The sequence below is a fragment of the Polyodon spathula genome, chromosome 26 (genome assembly GCF_017654505.1).
Source record: "Polyodon spathula isolate WHYD16114869_AA chromosome 26, ASM1765450v1, whole genome shotgun sequence".
NCBI classification, from domain to species: Eukaryota; Metazoa; Chordata; class Actinopteri; order Acipenseriformes; family Polyodontidae; genus Polyodon; species Polyodon spathula.
In genome coordinates, this window is record NC_054559.1 from 704,246 (window position 1) to 723,346 (window position 19,101).

At 40.7% G+C, this 19,101-nt stretch overlaps 1 protein-coding gene across 1 annotated transcript in view; it reads right to left on the reverse strand.

Annotated features, from left to right (window-relative positions):
- LOC121301049 (AT-rich interactive domain-containing protein 3A-like) overlaps nucleotides 1-19,101 on the reverse strand; it is a 60,823-nt gene that overhangs the window by 30,612 nt on the left and 11,110 nt on the right. The window contains exons 2-3 of the mRNA XM_041230143.1: nucleotides 17,495-18,243; nucleotides 11,312-11,585 (exon numbers count right to left, since the gene is read on the reverse strand). Coding sequence (XP_041086077.1) covers nucleotides 11,312-11,585; nucleotides 17,495-17,856 — 636 coding nt within the window. The 5' untranslated portion in view covers nucleotides 17,857-18,243. The remainder of the gene's footprint in view (nucleotides 1-11,311; nucleotides 11,586-17,494; nucleotides 18,244-19,101) is intronic.

A 19,101-nucleotide genomic window follows, 5' to 3' on the forward strand; every position in this document is an offset into this window, starting at 1 on the left:
AAAAAAACTACACACACACGCTACACTATATATGGGTTTAAATACTGTTGAAAATGAATTTAATATTCTGTAATACTGATCTTCTACAAATCCTTTTCGTTCATTTTAATCCACTAGGGGTGTCGATAGTTTACAGTTTAAATGTTTAAAATTAAGCCTACAATGGTTGTCAGAAATATACAGGCCAAATAAGTTGCTAAACTTGGTGTACTGTGTAATCCTTATTCAATATGTATTCCCATTTTATGTGCAGGAAATAAGGGACTTTTAATTAGACTGAATTATTTTTACTAAAATGATGGCCAGCTGCCATGTGACTAATCACTAGTAGCTGCTGGCTGGGGTCAATCATGCAGAGAAAGCCTCTAAGATTGATCTCGTCTCTCCACTGGATTCCTTCCCCGAGGATTGCCCTAAAGCTGCAGCACTTGCACCTTGTAAGCAGAAGGGCGTGTCCTTCTAACACTGTGTCCTTGTTAACAGGGTGGAGGCAGCCCATCCTCTCCACACTATCTCCTCAAACACAGACTCGCACGTAGACCCTTGTTAACCCTGACCCCTCCCTGCTCACAGTCCAGTTCCCTTACCATTCAAATACACACACAAAATGGAATACATACATTTGTTTATCTTTTACTAAAGGAAAAAAAAAGAAAAAAGTTAATCTTACAAAACTAAAACCAAACTACAAAGTAATATAATTGTGTATTTATCAATTTGTAATGAAGCGTGGGATTTTCTGATAAAGTAGATGGAAATGGGATACTTTGTAAATAGGGTCCATACACACAAATATATATATTATATATATATATATATATATATATATATATATTATATATATATATATATATATATGTGTAAGGTACCAGGGAGGGGGTTAAAATCCTTCCCTGCTAAAAACCTTGTGAGAATGCACATTTGGGTGTTATGGGGTTTAATTGTGTAATTGTTTTAATGATTTAGTTAATCCTCGGCACCTGATCGTAATTATAAATTAGAGACAGGTGCAGGGTATTTGAGAGGCAGCCAGATCGGGGCTGCTGATGAAGAGCCCGACGGCGTGTGTGGCGTATTGCTGAGTGAAGAGCCCGACTGCGTGTGTGTCCAGTCGTATTGAAGGTGAAGGGCTGAGTGAAGAGCCCGACTGCGTGTGTGTCCAGTCGTATTGAAGGTGAAGGGCTGAGTGAAGAGCCCGACTGCGTGTGTGTCCAGTCGTATTGAAGGTGAAGGGCTGAGTGAAGAGCCCGACTGCGTGTGTGTCCAGTCGTATTGAAGGTGAAGGGCTGAGTGAAGAGCCCGACTGCGTGTGTGTCCAGTCGTATTGAAGGTGAAGTGCTGAGTGAAGAGCCCGACTGCGTGTGTGTCCAGTCGTATTGAAGGTGAAGTGCTGAGTGAAGGTGAAGTGCTGAGTGAAGAGTCCTGAGTGAAGAGCCCGACTGCGTGTGTGTCCAGTCGTATTGAAGGTGAAGTGCTGAGTGAAGAGCCCGACTGCGTGTGTGTCCAGTCGTATTGAAGAGAGTGTTGAGAGAAGCCCGTTTGTGTTTTGGTGTTTGTCAGGTAAACGGCTTAGCCGTCCTGTGTGTGAGTCAGGGATCGGCTGGTGTATAGTGAGAGCTCCAAAACGGAGTTAGGTGTTTATTTCTGTTTTGTTTTATGTTTATTAAAAGTGCGCGTCAGCGCTAAAGCAATTCCGTTTCTGTGTCCTGGGTCTACTTTAAAAGGGGCAACGAACTCCGTGAGTGCGAGGATCGTTTACAATATATATATATATATATATATATATATATATATAATGAATGAAAAAGACAGAGCTAGAAACACACACACACTGATGCACAAAAGGAACACAACACTCCACTCCAATGGATTTAATCAAATATTTTAAACAGATATCAAACAAAATCACAGAAAATGTAAACAAAAACACAGATCAAACAATCAGTTTTTAGTATGAAACGTGACATACTGTCAAAATGAATGGGTATGACCTCCTTGAGCATTAACACAATCCTGGCAGTGTTGACGCATAGACCTGATCAGCCTCTGGATAGACTGATGTGGGATGCTCCGTCACTCTTCCTGTGCAGCTGCAGCCAGCTGGCGAAGGTTGGCTGGTCGCGGTTGTCTCCTGTGGATAGCACTGGCGATTTTGTCCCACAGATGTGACTCGGGTCAGGAGAAAAAGCTGGCCACAGCAAGACCTTGACATTGTTTTCTTGAAGTCATGCAATTGTAATCCTAGCACTGCGTTGTCCTGCACTGTCCTGCTGGAAAATCGACACTTCCAGATTGGCTTGCAGGAATGGAAGAACTGTTGCCACAGGGACTTCGTCATTGTATCGCTGAGCTTGAACAACGCAAGTGTCAGCATAACGGGCCTGGGCCGGTGTGGTGACACTCTGCCTTCCAGGACGTGGCCTGTCCCTCACAGAGCTTGGCCTCTCTGGACTAGTCTGTTGATTGTTGAAGCAGAACATCTCATTCTCCGGGCAAGTTCTTTCACAGACAGGCCGCCTTCAATCATGCCAATAGCAACCAGACGATCTTCATTACTCAAGCGGCCCATGGTCGTATCTTTCGTTGTTCTTGCGTTAATTAAAATCATGTCTATTAGAATTGATATTATACAGATACTTAAATCCGCTCATTTTGGCAATTTTAACTCAACTTAAATTGACAAACACTGAGCACCTGGCGTTTTTATGAAATTACATGACTTGAGCTCAATATTTTGTTATCCCAAGGAACAATACCACTCAAAAAAATCAACACACCTATCTGCTTACTGTTTAAAATGTAAAATAACATTATGTATGTGTCCAATGAACTATTTCTCTCTCTTTCTCTCTCTCTCTTTAATAAACATAACACATTTTCACAGAACATTGGTTGTTCACATAGCTGCATACTTGGCTTCTTGTACTTCTAAATCTAGCAGAACCCGAGGCACCAAAGAGATGAAGCCATTCAGAATCTTGTCACAGGTGACAAGTGATTGTTGACAAGTGACTGATTTACATGCTGTCGTAGTCAGAAATCAGAGAATGTGATTCCACATAATTACCACTATCTGAAGAATTGGTGCCTTCAGGTATTTTGGTGTACACCTCCACTTATTCTGAGAAAGTTCTTTAAATGATCTGTAACCAAATTGACTACAATGTCTCTGTTGTCTGACTTTTTTTTTTAATTTGTAAAAAACAATTCAAAATATTATTTCGAAGTTCAATATAATCCTCCATAACTGTCTCTATAAGAAGCAATATCACCTGAAATTTAGCTATGCTTACACCCTATCCTAACATATTTATGTCCCGCTTCTGCTCACTCATGATTGGACACCTGTATAACAAGGGGCAGATCTTTGACTCTCCCATTGGTTAAACCTTCTAAAGAACTTCAACTGTTCATGTCCCGCTTCTGCTAACTTATGATTGGACAGCTGCGGAGAAAATGCAGGATGTTCTTTGGTTGATTTTATTTTACATACAAAAATTGAGCAGCACGATTAAATTAAAAAATAAATAAATAAATAAATCTGCGATCAACTCTTCAGTTGATTAAATCGATCACTGCTCAGTATATATCTCAGAGCCAGCTGCCCAACATTTCGATATGTTGTACACATCTTTCTCAAGAGAGCATAACATATAAAATATATATATATACCTACCAATAATGTATGCACAGCTTTTCACTAACTTTGTTTTTATTCAAAGCTGTAGTGGTAAACTGAACATTCTTCTTATATGAGGAGGTGTATCAACGTGGAGCAGCTTGTGTAGATTCTACATATAAAGTCTTGAAAGCATCGTGGATTATGCTCAGGTGCCAATAAAATGTGAAAACTTCTGCAAACCACTGTGTGTGTGTGTGTGTGTGTGTGTGTGTGTGTGTGTGTGTGTGTATATATGTGGGGTGATCTCTGTATCTACATCATATTGTACACTGCCACTCTCTCATGTGGATACCAAACCCAGGTACACTGCAATAACACAGGGCTGTACAGCGGTCCCACTGGCAGCCACACAGCAGCCTATTTCCGTTGAATTCTGATTCAGGTCAACAGATAACTGACTTTTTATTGAAATACAAAAAAAAAGTAAGTCTGATTGTAAAAGTAGGATTGTCCAGGGTTTAAATCCCTATTAAATCTGTGTAGACTTGATGCACCTTGCAGCTATCGCTTAAATATATTAGAAATCTCTATTGTTTTACAAAAACCAATATATTGCACTATGTTCTTCAATCAGCATCATGAGGCCCGGATCACAACTTTCAAAGAGACAGACCATTAAATAGTGAATCTGTGCTTCAGTAAATGAACCGGTTGATCCCCTTTCCTCAAAAACCAATGATGACCTGCACTGACAAAGCTTTGGACTGGGAAACGTCCCGCACGCCTGCTGCAGGTGTACACTGAAGCTTTGCAAAGCTTTTACTTCTCAAATGAAAACCTTGCTTTCCAGAGCCTCAGCGGCTGTGAGCATTGCTAACACTGGTCTGGGACATTTTTACAAATAAATACTAGAAAAGGTGCATGCATTTGCCACTGAGTTATACTTAGTTAATTATCAGTAATTATCAGAATAAATCAAATCAATAATTCATAGATTTAAATTGACAACACTGACAATGCTAAAAAGCCACACGCGCTGACCCGCACAGTGTAAATCTGGATCAATACTGCCATTGTCAGTGCCCCTGGCTCTAAACAGCTGCCACCCCAACGATCACAATAGAGAGGATGATGATGATGTCACATGTCAAGGCACGCTGCCAGGAGCACAAATCAATGGGAGAACAAGTTAGCGCTTAACCTCAGTGAACCCCAATTGTCCTCTGCTTGTCAGCTGTCCTCCTTTTCAAACACACAGAAAGACACTCCCCTTAATAAACCTATTCATCTTGCCTCGGCATTGCCAGGATAACTGATTTATCTATAGGCTTCATCCCAATAAGTTTTTAGTTTGAATTATGCTTGGAGCCTGAATGGGTAAGATTCAATTCAAAATCACAGCTATAGACTACATATTACAGCCATCAGTTTGATGAAAAGGCTGATGACCATTACACATATTAGCATTATTTACAGAGTAGTATAGAATAAGAGTGACCAGGCTTCATGACAATTGAATACGTGGCTCTGCAGATATATGCAAACATGTACGTATGACATACAGGTGGACGGATGCACAGAGGGACAGACAGACACCTCTATTGCCAATAGCGTCTGCTAAATAATGCCAAAACCAAGTTCCATGACAATTGGATAAGCAGTTTTGTAGATGCATGTTAAGTGTGACACACAGACTTGAATGGAATTCCACTATATCCCCTTCCAGGGGGTTTCATCTCTCTGGGGGATTTTCTCAAGCTCTTCTTAAATCCAATTTTTATATTCAATAATTACTTAGTAATATACAAGGCTGAAGGTCCTTTTCAGCCAGTACACCCTCAACTCTGTACAGAAGTTGTGCTGCTAAAAGTGTAATTATAGCCATGCAGTCCCAGATCTCCCTGAAACTTGCATCACGACTGAATGAGATCCTACATGCCATGGTTCAGTTTAACTCTGTTTTGTTACAAGTTCAACTTGAACTCCCAACATTTCTAAAACCGCATATATATAAAAGGAACCGTAAACTTTGATAACCAGAAGCGTAAATTAAAATCACAGAGCTGTGTCCCCTGGGAATAACTCCTGCCCTGCTGCTTCATCGTTCCCGATTTCAAGTTTAAGCAAAATGAAAACATTTTGTGACGTTACCATTTGATTGATTAATTCTACAGATCTTTTAACTGAAAGTGCCTGTGTGGCTTTGAAGAGAAGCGAAGTGCGTGGCAGATTAACAGATTAAACGAATCCACAGTTAGTGCTACGAATCCACAGAAAACTGTTGATTCATCAACAAAACCAGTCAGAACAACGCAACAGAAAAGCGAATACCATTTCATTCCTCAACAATCACTTCAATTCCTTAATGATGGTATTACACATTTCAAACATAAGACTCAGAAAAGGGCTTGCGGTTTCAGTTTAGCATTTAACATTGCATATTGCTTTAGCATTTCTTTTGTTTAACCATTGTTCAAACAAGCTAACAGCCTAGGTCTTCATCCATTCTATTTCCATGTTCTACATCTAAAAATATAGTCCCCGCTACTATCTTCACTTACAACAGACACTTCAAATTCCAGCTCTGAGGAACTTATGACAACATGCCCACAACGCGAGAGACAAACATTTTAACTGTTTGAACCAAGCGTAACAAAACAGCAAACACCAAATCCAATTACCAAATTAACAAGTCAATTGAATCTCATTATTGAAGTATCAACTGGGAAGAAACGAAACTCAAAACAGTGAATTTTTTTTACCAATTCAACTCTTACTCCGTACTGCACCTAATTTAATGGACACACTTGTCATTAAAATTCTGAAAAAACCTCCATGCTCAGTTGAAAAACAGAGAGAGAGAGAGAGAGAGAGCAGGCCTGCACAGCCCCACTCCCTCCCTCCCTCCCTCCCTCCCTCTCTCTCTCTCCCTGCCTCTGAAAGCTGTAGGTACATCACTTTGTGAACTGCTTCAATTATCACATTAGCTGACAATCAGCTGGGAGGGCAGTGACTAGCTGTGCCATTGGCTCTGTGCCAATAACCAAGAGAGATTCTGACAAGCAGCCAGTTCCCAACACTCGCCTCTCCAGAGGCCTGCCCAGACTCTTACGCTCTCCATTGAACACACACACAACGCTATTTCACACAATACAACAGAGCATAACAGCACGCCAAGCTGCATTCTGCAAAACTGGAAGCCGGAACAGTTTTCTAATAATTCTAAATTGGGCCTTAGGCAGAGTAATAAGCCTGTTTGTGATCCTGACACTCAAATCACACACAGTATTACTTAATTATATTAATTCTGCTGTCACAGATTCAAGGTTAGTCAATATGAATTATGAGAAATCAATCAATTTGTCAAAATGTCATATTATCCTGACATATGCATAGAAAGAGAGGACTTGATTGAAGTCTTTAAAATCAGGTATAGATAAAAGTTAACCCGAGACACAACTTCAGATTTAGCACAGAGAGAACAAGAGGGCATAAGTGGAAGCTGAGTAAAAGTTTAGAACAGAAGGTAGGAAGCACTTTGTTACACAGAGTTCTAATGCATGGAATAGCAGACCAGGTAACACAGTAGGAGCTAAAAGATCTAAAAAAAGATGAGATTTTAAATGAGTTCCTCCTTTATGAACAACTGATCATTTCAATAATAACCCAAACATGGGAAGTTCTGAAGCCCAGGACTGGGTGCAAGGCTAGGGCGAGTTTTGAAGTCCTTTAAATTGGGATCAACAGAAGAAAAAAAAAAAAAAAAGTGTCCAGTGATAATATTGCTATAATGTAAGAAAATGAATTTTAAAACCTTGCAAAATATTTAGTAAAATAACCACAGTTAGCAATTTCTTGTAAGGAATTCTTCACACCCAGAAAATTCTGTGGTTCACATAAAGCTTGTCAAGTGAGTAAAAAAGAACAGAAAAAGAACTCTGGTTTCCATGGCAGCCAGGGCTTATGTAATCTCTGTTTACATTTCTCCTCGCTGCTTCACTGTGTGAGAGCCAGCCAATTATTTATAGCTTCTCTCTTGGCTGAAATTCACGGACATAAGCCTACCCTGCAAATATCTGCTGGAATTCCTCCAAAGCAGCTGCCTTGCCAATAAAAGTTCAACCTTTGCCTTCGTCTGTTAGGAAGTGTTTAATAAAAGCATCTTTCTTTCCTTTCAGCTGCTGTGCCAACTTCCAGTACAACAACCGCAAAACAGTGTGTAACTTTCTCTTTAGTAAAAAGCAAGTCATTTTCTTTTTTCTTTTTTTATCCCCTTCAGCTTTGCAATCATTGAGAGAGGTTCTTGTTTTTATACAGGCAATGCATTGTGGGCTAGCCAAGTCTTCGTATTAAGAAAACAACAGTGTCCTCTCAAAAGCACTGGAACACATTTTCACAGAGCAAAACACAATTCCAAATAGTTTACATTTATTACGTTTTGTTGTTAGTCTGCTATTTAAAATCAATTTACAACCTTAAGGCGACGTTCTGAGAAACACCTTTTCAAAGAGACATGTTTATTGAGATCTGTGCAATGCCAGCAAAACAAGTTCAGTGAGAACTACTTGGGATGATTAAAACATCATGAAAAGGTCTGAAATGAAAGATTTTGTTTAAAGCTACTTGATCTTCACCAAGTCAGTTAGAGAGTGCTGTGCGAGGGTATTATCCATTTAATAATACGGTTGCCAATAGCACAAATTCTCTTAAAACAGGACAACACAGCACAAACTTAAAACGGGACACACCCCTGGGGTGGGGGTGTGGGGCCACACCCCACATGGACAGTGTACAAATTCTCTTAAAAAGAGATGTCCCTTCCACAACCAGACAGTAGCCATCCCTATTACAATGCAGGCACAGCCCCAAGCAACATCTTTACAGTGAATTGCTGAAAATAATTGAATAGCTGCATGTATTAAATGATGTACCTATAAAAAGCTTAAATTGTGCTGCTCATCATGGCGATGTCAATTTGTCCAGCTCTTTCGTTGCTTTAGCAACAGCAACTGACAATTAAAAGCACAGCAGTTTGTCACAAAAGTGTGAATGGGCAATGTGTGTCCGGTTTTCAGTGTACTAGAAAACTGGACAGCAAGTTTAAAAACCAGACAGTTGGCAACCCTAGCGACACATCATAGGATTTCTATTGAAAGTAAGTGTTTTCTCTGTTACATAAAATAACATTGGATTTATCTTTCCAACAAACACCTACACACGTGAAAAAATTCACCAAACGTTTCAATTTCACAAACAATATCAGAACTTTAAAACAATATTGAAATGTGTGATATTTTTAGCTGTACAGTATTAAGTACAAATTTATTTTTAAAAATGTATTAGAAGTGTAACAAATTTAACCTGACTAACTTCCTTATTTTCCATCTTACAATTTAAGATTCAAAATCTAAGTTATAGAAAAAAGGGAAAATAATCTGTGTAATTTTACACAAAAAAAAAAAACATGAATTTGAAACTAAAGTGCAACACAAATGTCATTTTTTAATGTATATAAATATTTAAGAAATTGTTAACAATTCTTTCATTTCTTGCTTAAATTTTGTTTAAACAAATCAAAAAATAGTGCATAGATTTATAGATCATAACCTCAACAGAAAAAAAAATGTATACTAGGAATGTGTTTATTTAAAAAGAAGACTACATTCTGTGCTTTCAAATGTATAACCAAGCTTAGTTTCAATAGATTAATATTGCAATAGCTAGCCCCCACCTGTTCTCTCCCTCGCCTGCACTGTTAAATCTTTAATGCAGGCTTCCATTAATATACCAGATAACAGAAGCTGTGATGAATTTTTAAAGAGAGGCTCTTTTTTTCTACCCATCTGGGTTCTATCGGTCCTTCTGTTTGCATTTAAAAGCACACCACCAGCCCCCTGAATTGAGGATCAAAGCATAGCTGTGCCTGGGCCGGAGGGCAGTGACAATGTTTAATGCACACTTCTCTGGTTTAGCAGGTTATGTCTCTAACTGAATTGCCTTGTTTTTTTTTTGTTTTTTTTATTTCACCCAGCGCTGTATAAATATCTGGTTGTTTGTGTTCATTTTTCAGTGCAGAGTTTGGGTGTGTCCCCCTCTTTAGAAACACAACGCAATTTTCTGAGTGGGAAATCTGTCATACTACAGGAGCCAAGATCGACGGATTAGGCTGTTAACCTTCAAAATGGGTTTAAAAATCACAGATAGGAACTTGAATTAAAAAAACACAAAAACACGTGGTTAAAACAAACTTGCTGAAAAGAGCAAATTTTTTTTTTTTTTTTTTTTTTTAAAAAAAAGCAAAAATTCAATTTTCCAAGTTCCAGTAGTTAAATGAACAAGGAGTGGATTCGATAGCTACAGATCCTGAGATCCCATTCCTGACAGTGTGATTTCAGAGAGCAATGCTGTTATTGTAAATGACTCGACCGTGCTGATATACCAGCAGGTATTCAAGCTACCTCGGGAACATTCCTCACTATTTTTCTTTCTTTGTTTTCTGTTCATGACCCCCAACACAAAATAAAACCACCACGCTTCACCCAGCAGTATCCAAGAAGAATATCAGCATCAGCCTCCAGGTGAGGTATTTCTCCCACCCCCCTCCCTTTCATCTCACTTGCAGTTTCAAAAACAAAAACAAAACAAAAAAAACCTGCCTACCAGTTCCCCAGCTCTAACCACTAGGCCCCTCTGCCTCCCTCCCAGACCCTCACCTCTAAACACTAGACACACTGCCTCCCTCCCAGACCCTCACCTCTAAACACTAGACACACTGCCTCCCTCCCAGACCTTCACCTCTAAACACTAGAACACTGCCTGCCTCCCAGACCCTCACCTCTAAACACTAGAACACTGCCTGCCTCCCAGACCCTCACCTCTAAACACTAGAACACTGCCTCCCTCCCAGACCCTCACCTCTAAACACTAGACACACTGCCTCCCACCTAGACCTTCATCTCTAAACACTAGACACACTGCCTCCCACCCAGACCTTCATCTCTAAACACTAGACACACTGCCTCCCACCCAGACCTTCATCTCTAAACACTAGACACACTGCCTCCCACCCAGACCTTCATCTCTAAACTCTAGACACACTACCTCCCTCCCAGACCTTCATCTCTAAACACTAGACACACTGCCTCCCACCCAGACCTTCATCTCTAAACACTAGACACACTGCCTCCCTCCCAGACCTTCATCTCTAAACTCTAGACACACTGCCTCCCTCCCAGACCTTCATCTCTAAACTCTAGACACACTACCTGCCTACCAGACCTTCATCTCTAAACACTAGACACACTGCCTCCCACCCAGACCTTCATCTCTAAACACTAGACACACTGCCTCCCTCCCAGACCTTCATCTCTAAACTCTAGACACACTACCTGCCTACCAGACCTTCATCTCTAAACACTAGACACAAGTCCTCAGCTCCCAGTCACTCTTCTGAAATGACAAGCTGCTATTCTCTGCTTTACTCACATGTCCCATTTGCCTGGGCTAGCTCAATCTGGATGGCGTGACATAATTTTTTTCAAGAGCAGATCACACTGCTTCCACAAGGTGAGATTACTATTCAGCCCTGCGCTCCAAGCAACAGCTATGTGTCATAACCAGAAGCCGGAGGTCTCCCAACAACTACCTGTGCTGCTAAACCTTTGAAACTCAGGTGATGATGGAAGGTACCTGTTTGAACTGCTCTTCATAGGTCCAGTCCCCATGGTCCTGCCCTGGCGTCTGACTTAGGGAACCCTGGGAGGGTAAACTCTGAATTCGGAGATCCTGCCCCCCAGCCCCCTTTGCCTTCAGCAGCTGGGGGTGACTGTGGAGCTGGCGGTGCACTGGGGCCTCCTTTCCTGGTACTGAGGCCCCCCCCATGACCCCCACCCCTTCCTCCCCAAACACATCATAGTCTTCTTCCATCTCCTCTTCAAAGTCTTCCTCATCCCACTTCTTCTTTCTGCAAAAAAAATATAGTATGTTAAATTATGACACATCTTGTTTGAAAGCATTTCCAGAAAGACTAAAGGCATTAAAATGGGTCTGCTAACCGCTATACTACGCTGCCAGGTGGGTCTGCTAACCGCTATACTACGCTGCCAGGTGGGTCTGTTAACCATTATACTACACTGCCAGTTGTCACTCAGCTGTAACAACTAGACCACACTGCCTCCTTCCCAATCCCTCACCTCTAGCTACTAGACCACACTGCCTCCCTCTCAGACACTCAGCTCTAACCACTATGTCGCAATGGCTCCCTCCCAGTCCCTCAGCTCCACTCTAACCAGAGCAGTTTAGAAGCAGTAAGGAGCAGTAAGGAGAAATTGCATCTTTAATTGCTTTATTCAAAAAACACAGGACATTGGGGAAACACAGCAGCAGCTCAAAGTCAAACAGCCGCGTGTGTTTTTCTGATAACAAACAAGCTGAAACTTGGAGAAGCTGATTCAAATTCAGCGCCGTTCTGAGACACGGGCAAGGGGAGGAGCCAACAGCAGAACAACGCAGTTAAACGAGGCAGTCTTCCCAGCGACAGTGAGTGGAAGCGACAGCGAGTGGGAGAAGTACAGGCGTGGAATAGTACAGAGCAGTTTAGAAGCAGTTTGAAAGCAGGTTGACGGCTGCATAAGAAACTAAACATAAAAAAAACCTCAACATGGTCTTCAAGCCAGTAATCTGTGACACCTGCTTGATGTGGGAAATCCGAGAAAACCCAGCGGAGCTAAACCGAGTGTGCGTAAAGTGCAACGTGATCCAGGATTTGCATAAACTAGTGAGTATGCTAGAAACGGAGCTGGAAGAAGTGAGACAGCAACAGGATCTTGAGGAACTGGCACACCCACAATTCATGGAAGTCTGCATCACCCCTAACAGACTGAAAGTCACCAGGGAGATAGAAGGTCAGAACAGCTGGGTTCAGGTAGGCAGAAGCAGGGAAAAAAAGAAACTTTGTCAAACACAACCACCAGAAATCAAAACAACCAACAAATTTGAGTCACTTCAGAATTTTGATGAGCAGAACCAACAACAAGAGAACGAAAGGAACAACATCCAGACGAACATAATATTTGTGGGTATACAATGTATAGGAAAGACAGGCAGGACAGAAGAGGAGGAGGGGTAGCGCTATACATAAGAAACAGTCTTGAAGCCCAGGTGTTAAACCTGGACAAAGAAAATAAAACCGAATCAATACGGGTCAGAATAACGGACAAAAATTCAAAGAGCATAATAATAGGAGCATGCTATAGACCGCCAGATTCAGACGGTAATCTGTTATACAATGACATTAGAAATGCGTGTAGCAAAGGAGAAGTCATACTAATGGGGGATTTCAACTTCCCCCAAATAAAATGGGAAAACCCGGTGGGTAGCGCGAAGGATGAAATAGAAATGGTGGAAATGACAAATGACTGCTTCCTAACACAATTTGTCAAGGTACCGACTAGAGGGGAGGCATGCCTTGATTTAGTCTTTACAAATAACGAAGACAGAATAACTAAAACAGAGGTCAGAGAACCACTGGGAAACTCAGACCACAACATGGTCTCATTTGAAGTGTTTTTTAAAACCCCAAAAGTAATGACTAAAGCTAAGGTTTACAATTTTAGAAAAGCAAACTATGAAGGTATGAAACAGAGACTAACAGAAGTAGACTGGAGTAAAATAGAGAAAACACCCGCAGAAGAAGGATGGTTGTTCTTCAAAAATGTAGTACTAGAGGCGCAAAACAATTACATCCCTAAAGTAGACAAATCTAAATGTAAAACTAAATTGCCAAAATGGTTTAATAGATCAATTAAAAAAAATATTCAGAGAAAAAAGGCACTTTATAGAGCACTAAAAAAGGACCAAAAAGAAAGTACACAGAAAGAGTACACGGAACTGCAAACACAAGTCAAAAAGGAAGTTAGAAAGGCCAAGAGAGAAATAGAAATGAACATTGCTAAGGGAGCTAAAACCAAATTCCAAAATGTTTTTCCAATATTACAACAGCAAGAGAACATTCAAAGAGGAGATTAAATGTTTAAGAGATACAAATGGCAAAATCGTAGAGGAAGAAAAAAAAATAGCAAATACATTAAATGATTACTTTTCACAAGTTTTTACAAAGGAAGATACTGAAAACATGCCCCACATGTCATCCAGTTCCTATCCAGTTTTAAATAACTTTAGCATAACTGAGGCAGAAGTGTTAAAGGGACTAGGAGCTCTTAAAATAAACAAATCCCCTGGGCTGGATGTGATCCTCCCAATAGTACTCAAGGAAATGAAAGAAGTAATTTACAAACCGCTAACCAAGATCATGCAGCAGTCTCTTGACACAGGGGTGGTACCGACAGACTGGAAAATTGCAAACGTAATACCGATCCACAAAAAGGGAAACAAAACTGAACCAGGTAACTACAGACCAGTAAGCCTGACTTCTATTATATGCAAACTTATGGAAACTATAATAAGATCCAAAATGGAAAATTACCTATATGGTAACAGGGTCCTGGGAGACAGTCAACATGGTTTTAGGAAAGGGAGATCGTGTCTAACTAACTTGCTTGATTTTTTTGAGGATGCAACATCGATAATGGATAATTGCAAAGCATATGACATGGGTTATTTAGATTTCCAGAAAGCTTTTGACAAAGTCTCGCACAAAAGATTAATTCTCAAACTGAACGCAGTTGGAATTCAAGGAAACACATGTACATGGATTAGGGAGTGGTTAACATGTAGAAAACAGAAAGTACTGATTAGAGGAAAAACCTCAGAATGGAGTGTGGTAACCAGCGGTGTACCACAGGGATCAGTATTAGGTCCTCTGCTATTCCTAATCTACATTAATGATTTAGATTCTGGTATAGTAAGCAAACTTGTTAAATTTGCAGACGACACAAAAAGTAGGAGGAGTGGCAAACATTGTTGCAGCAGCAAAGGTCATTCAAAATGATCTAGACAAGATTCAGAACTGGGCAGACACATGGCAAATGACATTTAATAGAGAAAAGTGTAAGGTACTGCATGCAGGAAATACAAATGTACATTATAAATATCATATGGGAGATACTGAAATTGGAGAAGGAATCTATGAAAAAGACCTAGGAGTTTTTGTTGACTCAGAAATGTGTTCATCTAGACAATGTGGGGAAGCTATAAAAAAGGCTAACAAGATGCTCGGATACATTGTGAAAAGTGTTGAATTTAAATCAAGGGAAGTAATGTTAAAACTGTACAATGCACTAGTAAGACCTCATCTTGAATATTGTGTGCAGTTCTGGTCACCTCGCTATAAAAAAGATATTGCTGCTCTAGAAAGAGTGCAAAGAAGAGCGACCAGAATTATTCTGGGCTTAAAAGGCATGTCATATGCAGACAGGCTAAAAGAATTGAATCTGTTCAGTCTTGAACAAAGAAGACTACGTGGCGACCTAATTCAAGCATTCAAAATTCTAAAAGGTATTGACAGTGTCGACCCAAGGGACTTTTTCAGCCTGAAAAAAGAAACAAGGACCAGGGGTCACAAATGGAGATTAGACAAAGGGGCATTCAGAACAGAAAATAGGAGGCACTTTTTTACACAGAGAATTGTGAGGGTCTGGAATCAACTCCCCAGTAATGTTGTTGAAGCTGACACCCTGGAATCCTTCAAGAAGCTGCTTGATGAGATTCTGGGATCAATAAGCTACTAACAACCAAACGAGCAAGATGGGCCGAATGGCCTCCTCTCGTTTGTAAACTTTCTTATGTTCTTATGTTCTTATCACAGTGACTCCCTCCCAGTCCCTCAGCTCTCACCACTGGACCACACTGCACCCCCTGTCCCTCAGCTCTCACCACTGAACCACACTGCACCACTCCCAGTCCCTCAGCTCTCACCACTGGACCGCACTGCACCCCTCCCAGTCCCTCAGCTCTCACCACTGGACCGCACTGCATCCCTCCCAGTCCCTCAGCTCTCACCACTGGACCGCACTGTACCGTCCCAGTCCCTCAGCTCTCACCACTGGACCACACTGCGCCCCTCCCAGTCCCTCAGCTCTCACCACTGGACTGCACTGCACCCCTCCCAGTCCCTCAGCTCTACAAGTGGATAGTGTCCCTCGCCTTACTGAAGGGCCAGGATGAGCAGTTGAAGGACAGAGAACCTCAAGCCAGATCTTGTCCCCACAGCAGGGGCTGCATGCTAGGGATGACCCCGGTCCCTGACTTCATTGCAATAGGTTATACAGGATTCTGACACCGGACCGTCAACCCACAACTGATCATGAGTTAGGGACTGAAGGAGGGAGACTCAACAGGTCTGCAAAACTGGATCAAGCCATCCACCTCTTAACAGGGTTTAAGATCAAATTATGAGAGAGTTTGTGGATCAGATCTTGCAAGCCGCAACACAATGTTCAAGTTGGCATTGTCAAATCTCTTGAATCCAGCAACAAATGACAAATGAAACATACTGAAATACGGAGCATAGTTTTCCAAAATCTGTGTCGTGTCAACCCACAACTATACTGAAGTCACTGTCACATAGTGATGTTGTCATGTCTGCAGATTGTGAAACTCTGAATTACCTTACAATGTGCATAGCTGGGGTAGAGATTCAATCTCACTAGAGTGGTGCAATAATTAATTGATGGATCGATTTTTGATCATCTGTCCTTAAATTTACAGAGCTTCGATTACTTATTAGTGAATCAATACATCAAATTAGAACCCAGTTTGAAGTCTCCTGTTGCCAGTTTGCATTAAAACCTGGAGTGTAAGAATGCGCTTGTTTTAGTGCTATTACGACAGATAAACAATGTCAGTGTGTTGCTAGGATACGCACTTTGGCCTCTACATTTGCGTTGGATATACCCTGTGTAAAATGAGCTGAGTTGCTTCACTGCATTTTTTTGCACTAAAAAAGTGACAAACACAGCATATACCTTATGTTACGCGTAATCATTTCAAAAGAATGCCAATATTAAATCTACCGATCACCTTTTGTTTCAAAGTATGTTGTGTTTGGATTATATGGAAATATTATATTTAAAAAAAGCTGAATTTAGTACAGTAGTGAAATTAGTCAGGATTTGTGAGATTAATTTAAATGCTTTGGGCATAAAATGCTAACAGTAATGGACAACCATAGTTCAGATAGAAATGACTTCTGTTAAAATATTGAATTTTTTATTATTATTACAATGTTAAAGGGACATCTGATGCGGACACATGCATAATCTTTTCAGTTGTATTTCTTTTTATATAAAGTCAAAAGTGTTCTAATTTGAATGTAAGTTGTGACTTTTTGTTTAACTATTATGTCTAGTTTTTAGTTATTGGATCTTCTGTAAAAAAAAAAAAAAAACTTAAACTAAATGTTTGTTCTTTATTTTGGAAAATAAAAACGTCACTGCATCGATTATCGTTGATAAATGCCTATATGATAATCGAATAATTAGGTTGCTGATCGCTCTCTCATTCCACACTGGATTTGATTATACATGACATGGGAATAGTAAATATCAAAACAAATCACGCTGAAAGGGTTATTGAGGGGATAGGTAAAACACAGGCGACACTAAAGGCTTGAATAATAGATAACTTGCTTCACCTAGTAGACTACTCCATGTATTTATAACTCTGTATTTTACCTTCTGTTCTGAAGAGAGTTTTCCTACCCAATTTGTTTTTACGAACATTACAAAGCTACTGCTACTTTCCTAGATCATGATTAGCACCAACCTAATCATGTTAGGCAAGGTAGTCTAATTCGGGTCTATTGGAGTTGTTTCTTGCTACTTTTATGTTAGTACCTTCAAAATCAGAAGTTATTGAAGTGTATTGCACAGTGTAATACTCCACTCATGAACCTGGCTTGGTCTCAAGACTCACATGTGCTCTTCTTCCTCCGAGCCCATCATATCTTTGTACTGCTCATCCCCTCCCTCCTCATCCTCACTGCTATCCTCCATCAGGGTGCTGTCGGGAGGTCTCTGTAGCCCTGCGGCTGCCGCCCGCATGGCTGCCAAAGCTGCCATCTGAGTGTGAGACTGTTCTCCTGAGCCTTCCTCAGGGGCGGGGCTCTCGCCAGGTCTGCCCCTTGCAGGCTCTTCTCTCCCTGTGCAAGGATTGGCCAACGAGGACTCCTGTGCCTGTGATTGGCTGGCTAACTGCTGCTGTTGTTGCTCGAACTGCAGTTGGAGTTTGGCTCTCTGCTGCCTCTGCAGATTCTCCATGACTGCTTGAAGTTTCATCCTCGCGTGTGGTTCCGTGTCTTTGCGCGAGTGTTGGCTACAAAAGCAGAATCACGGGAAGGGGATACAATGGCACAATTTCACCGTGCAAGGCCCTCCCAGGAATACAATCCTCAAAAAGGCTTTTTCTGCAAAGCTGCACCACAACTAGTCTTGTTGGAAAGCAGTTCTGAGCTTCATTGAAGTTCTGTTAAGTTCTCAAAGTACTTTTGCACTTGTAAAATCTTTGCAATCTTTTAAAAGGGTTAGGGTTAGGGTTATTATTCAGTGTATCCCTTTGAAGGTCTGTGCTTTATCTGTCCAGTTCCGTATGTCTACACTCGGCGCTCGTCCTTCTAATGGTGGGAAGCGGACTTGTTCAGGCTCCCAGTGCAGCTCATTCAGCCCCTGCAAACGACACAGAACAGGTTGAGGGTATGAATGAGACAATAACCGATTCATCTACAGTGAATTTATATATGTAGGCAAGACAAAACCCAGAAGTATATACTGAAATCCCAAACTCCATTCAACCAGCCACAGGCAAGAGCCATACTCAATCAAAATAACTTAATGCAGCATCATTCACATCAGCCCATCTTCTGTACAGCATATAGCAAAACATATGTATTGATACATCCTGAGAATTACACTGCGATCAGTTTGGACTCTTTTTAAAATACTAACAATTATAAAAGCTTTGAAGTACCGAACATTAAACAACTATTTTGTATTCAATGCTGTTTTTTTTTTTTCCTGGAAATTTTCTGCACAAAATGGCCGATCAAATTGCAGTGTTCCACACTACGCTGAGAAGCTGAGTAAGAGCTTGCCCTGAGGAAAGTAATTCCTGGAATTCAGCTGTTTAATTGAGTTAAACAGGCTTTCGTTCCCATGCTTTGTTCTTGTTATATAAACAGAAGAGTCCACGGAGTGTGTAAATAACCCCCTTGTTCTGTTTGGGGACTTGTTGGTTATTCAGCCGTGAATATTCATGGGGTCTCCTGTGTTTCCTACTTGTTAAATTCTGATAATTAACATTTGATAACTGTGTCTTCAAAATCTATTTATTTATAATAATTATAATGGAGTTTGATTAAGGGGAAACATAAACCCTCAAATTCACGATACTGTGCAAAGCAGAGGGAAATTCATGATTTTCCTGAAGGCAAGACCTTCTCTTTCGGGCATGTCATCAGACTTGGTTGAATATCCATTCTGAAACGAACACCAGCAAGCCACTTAACATTAGGAAATCTCTCAAAA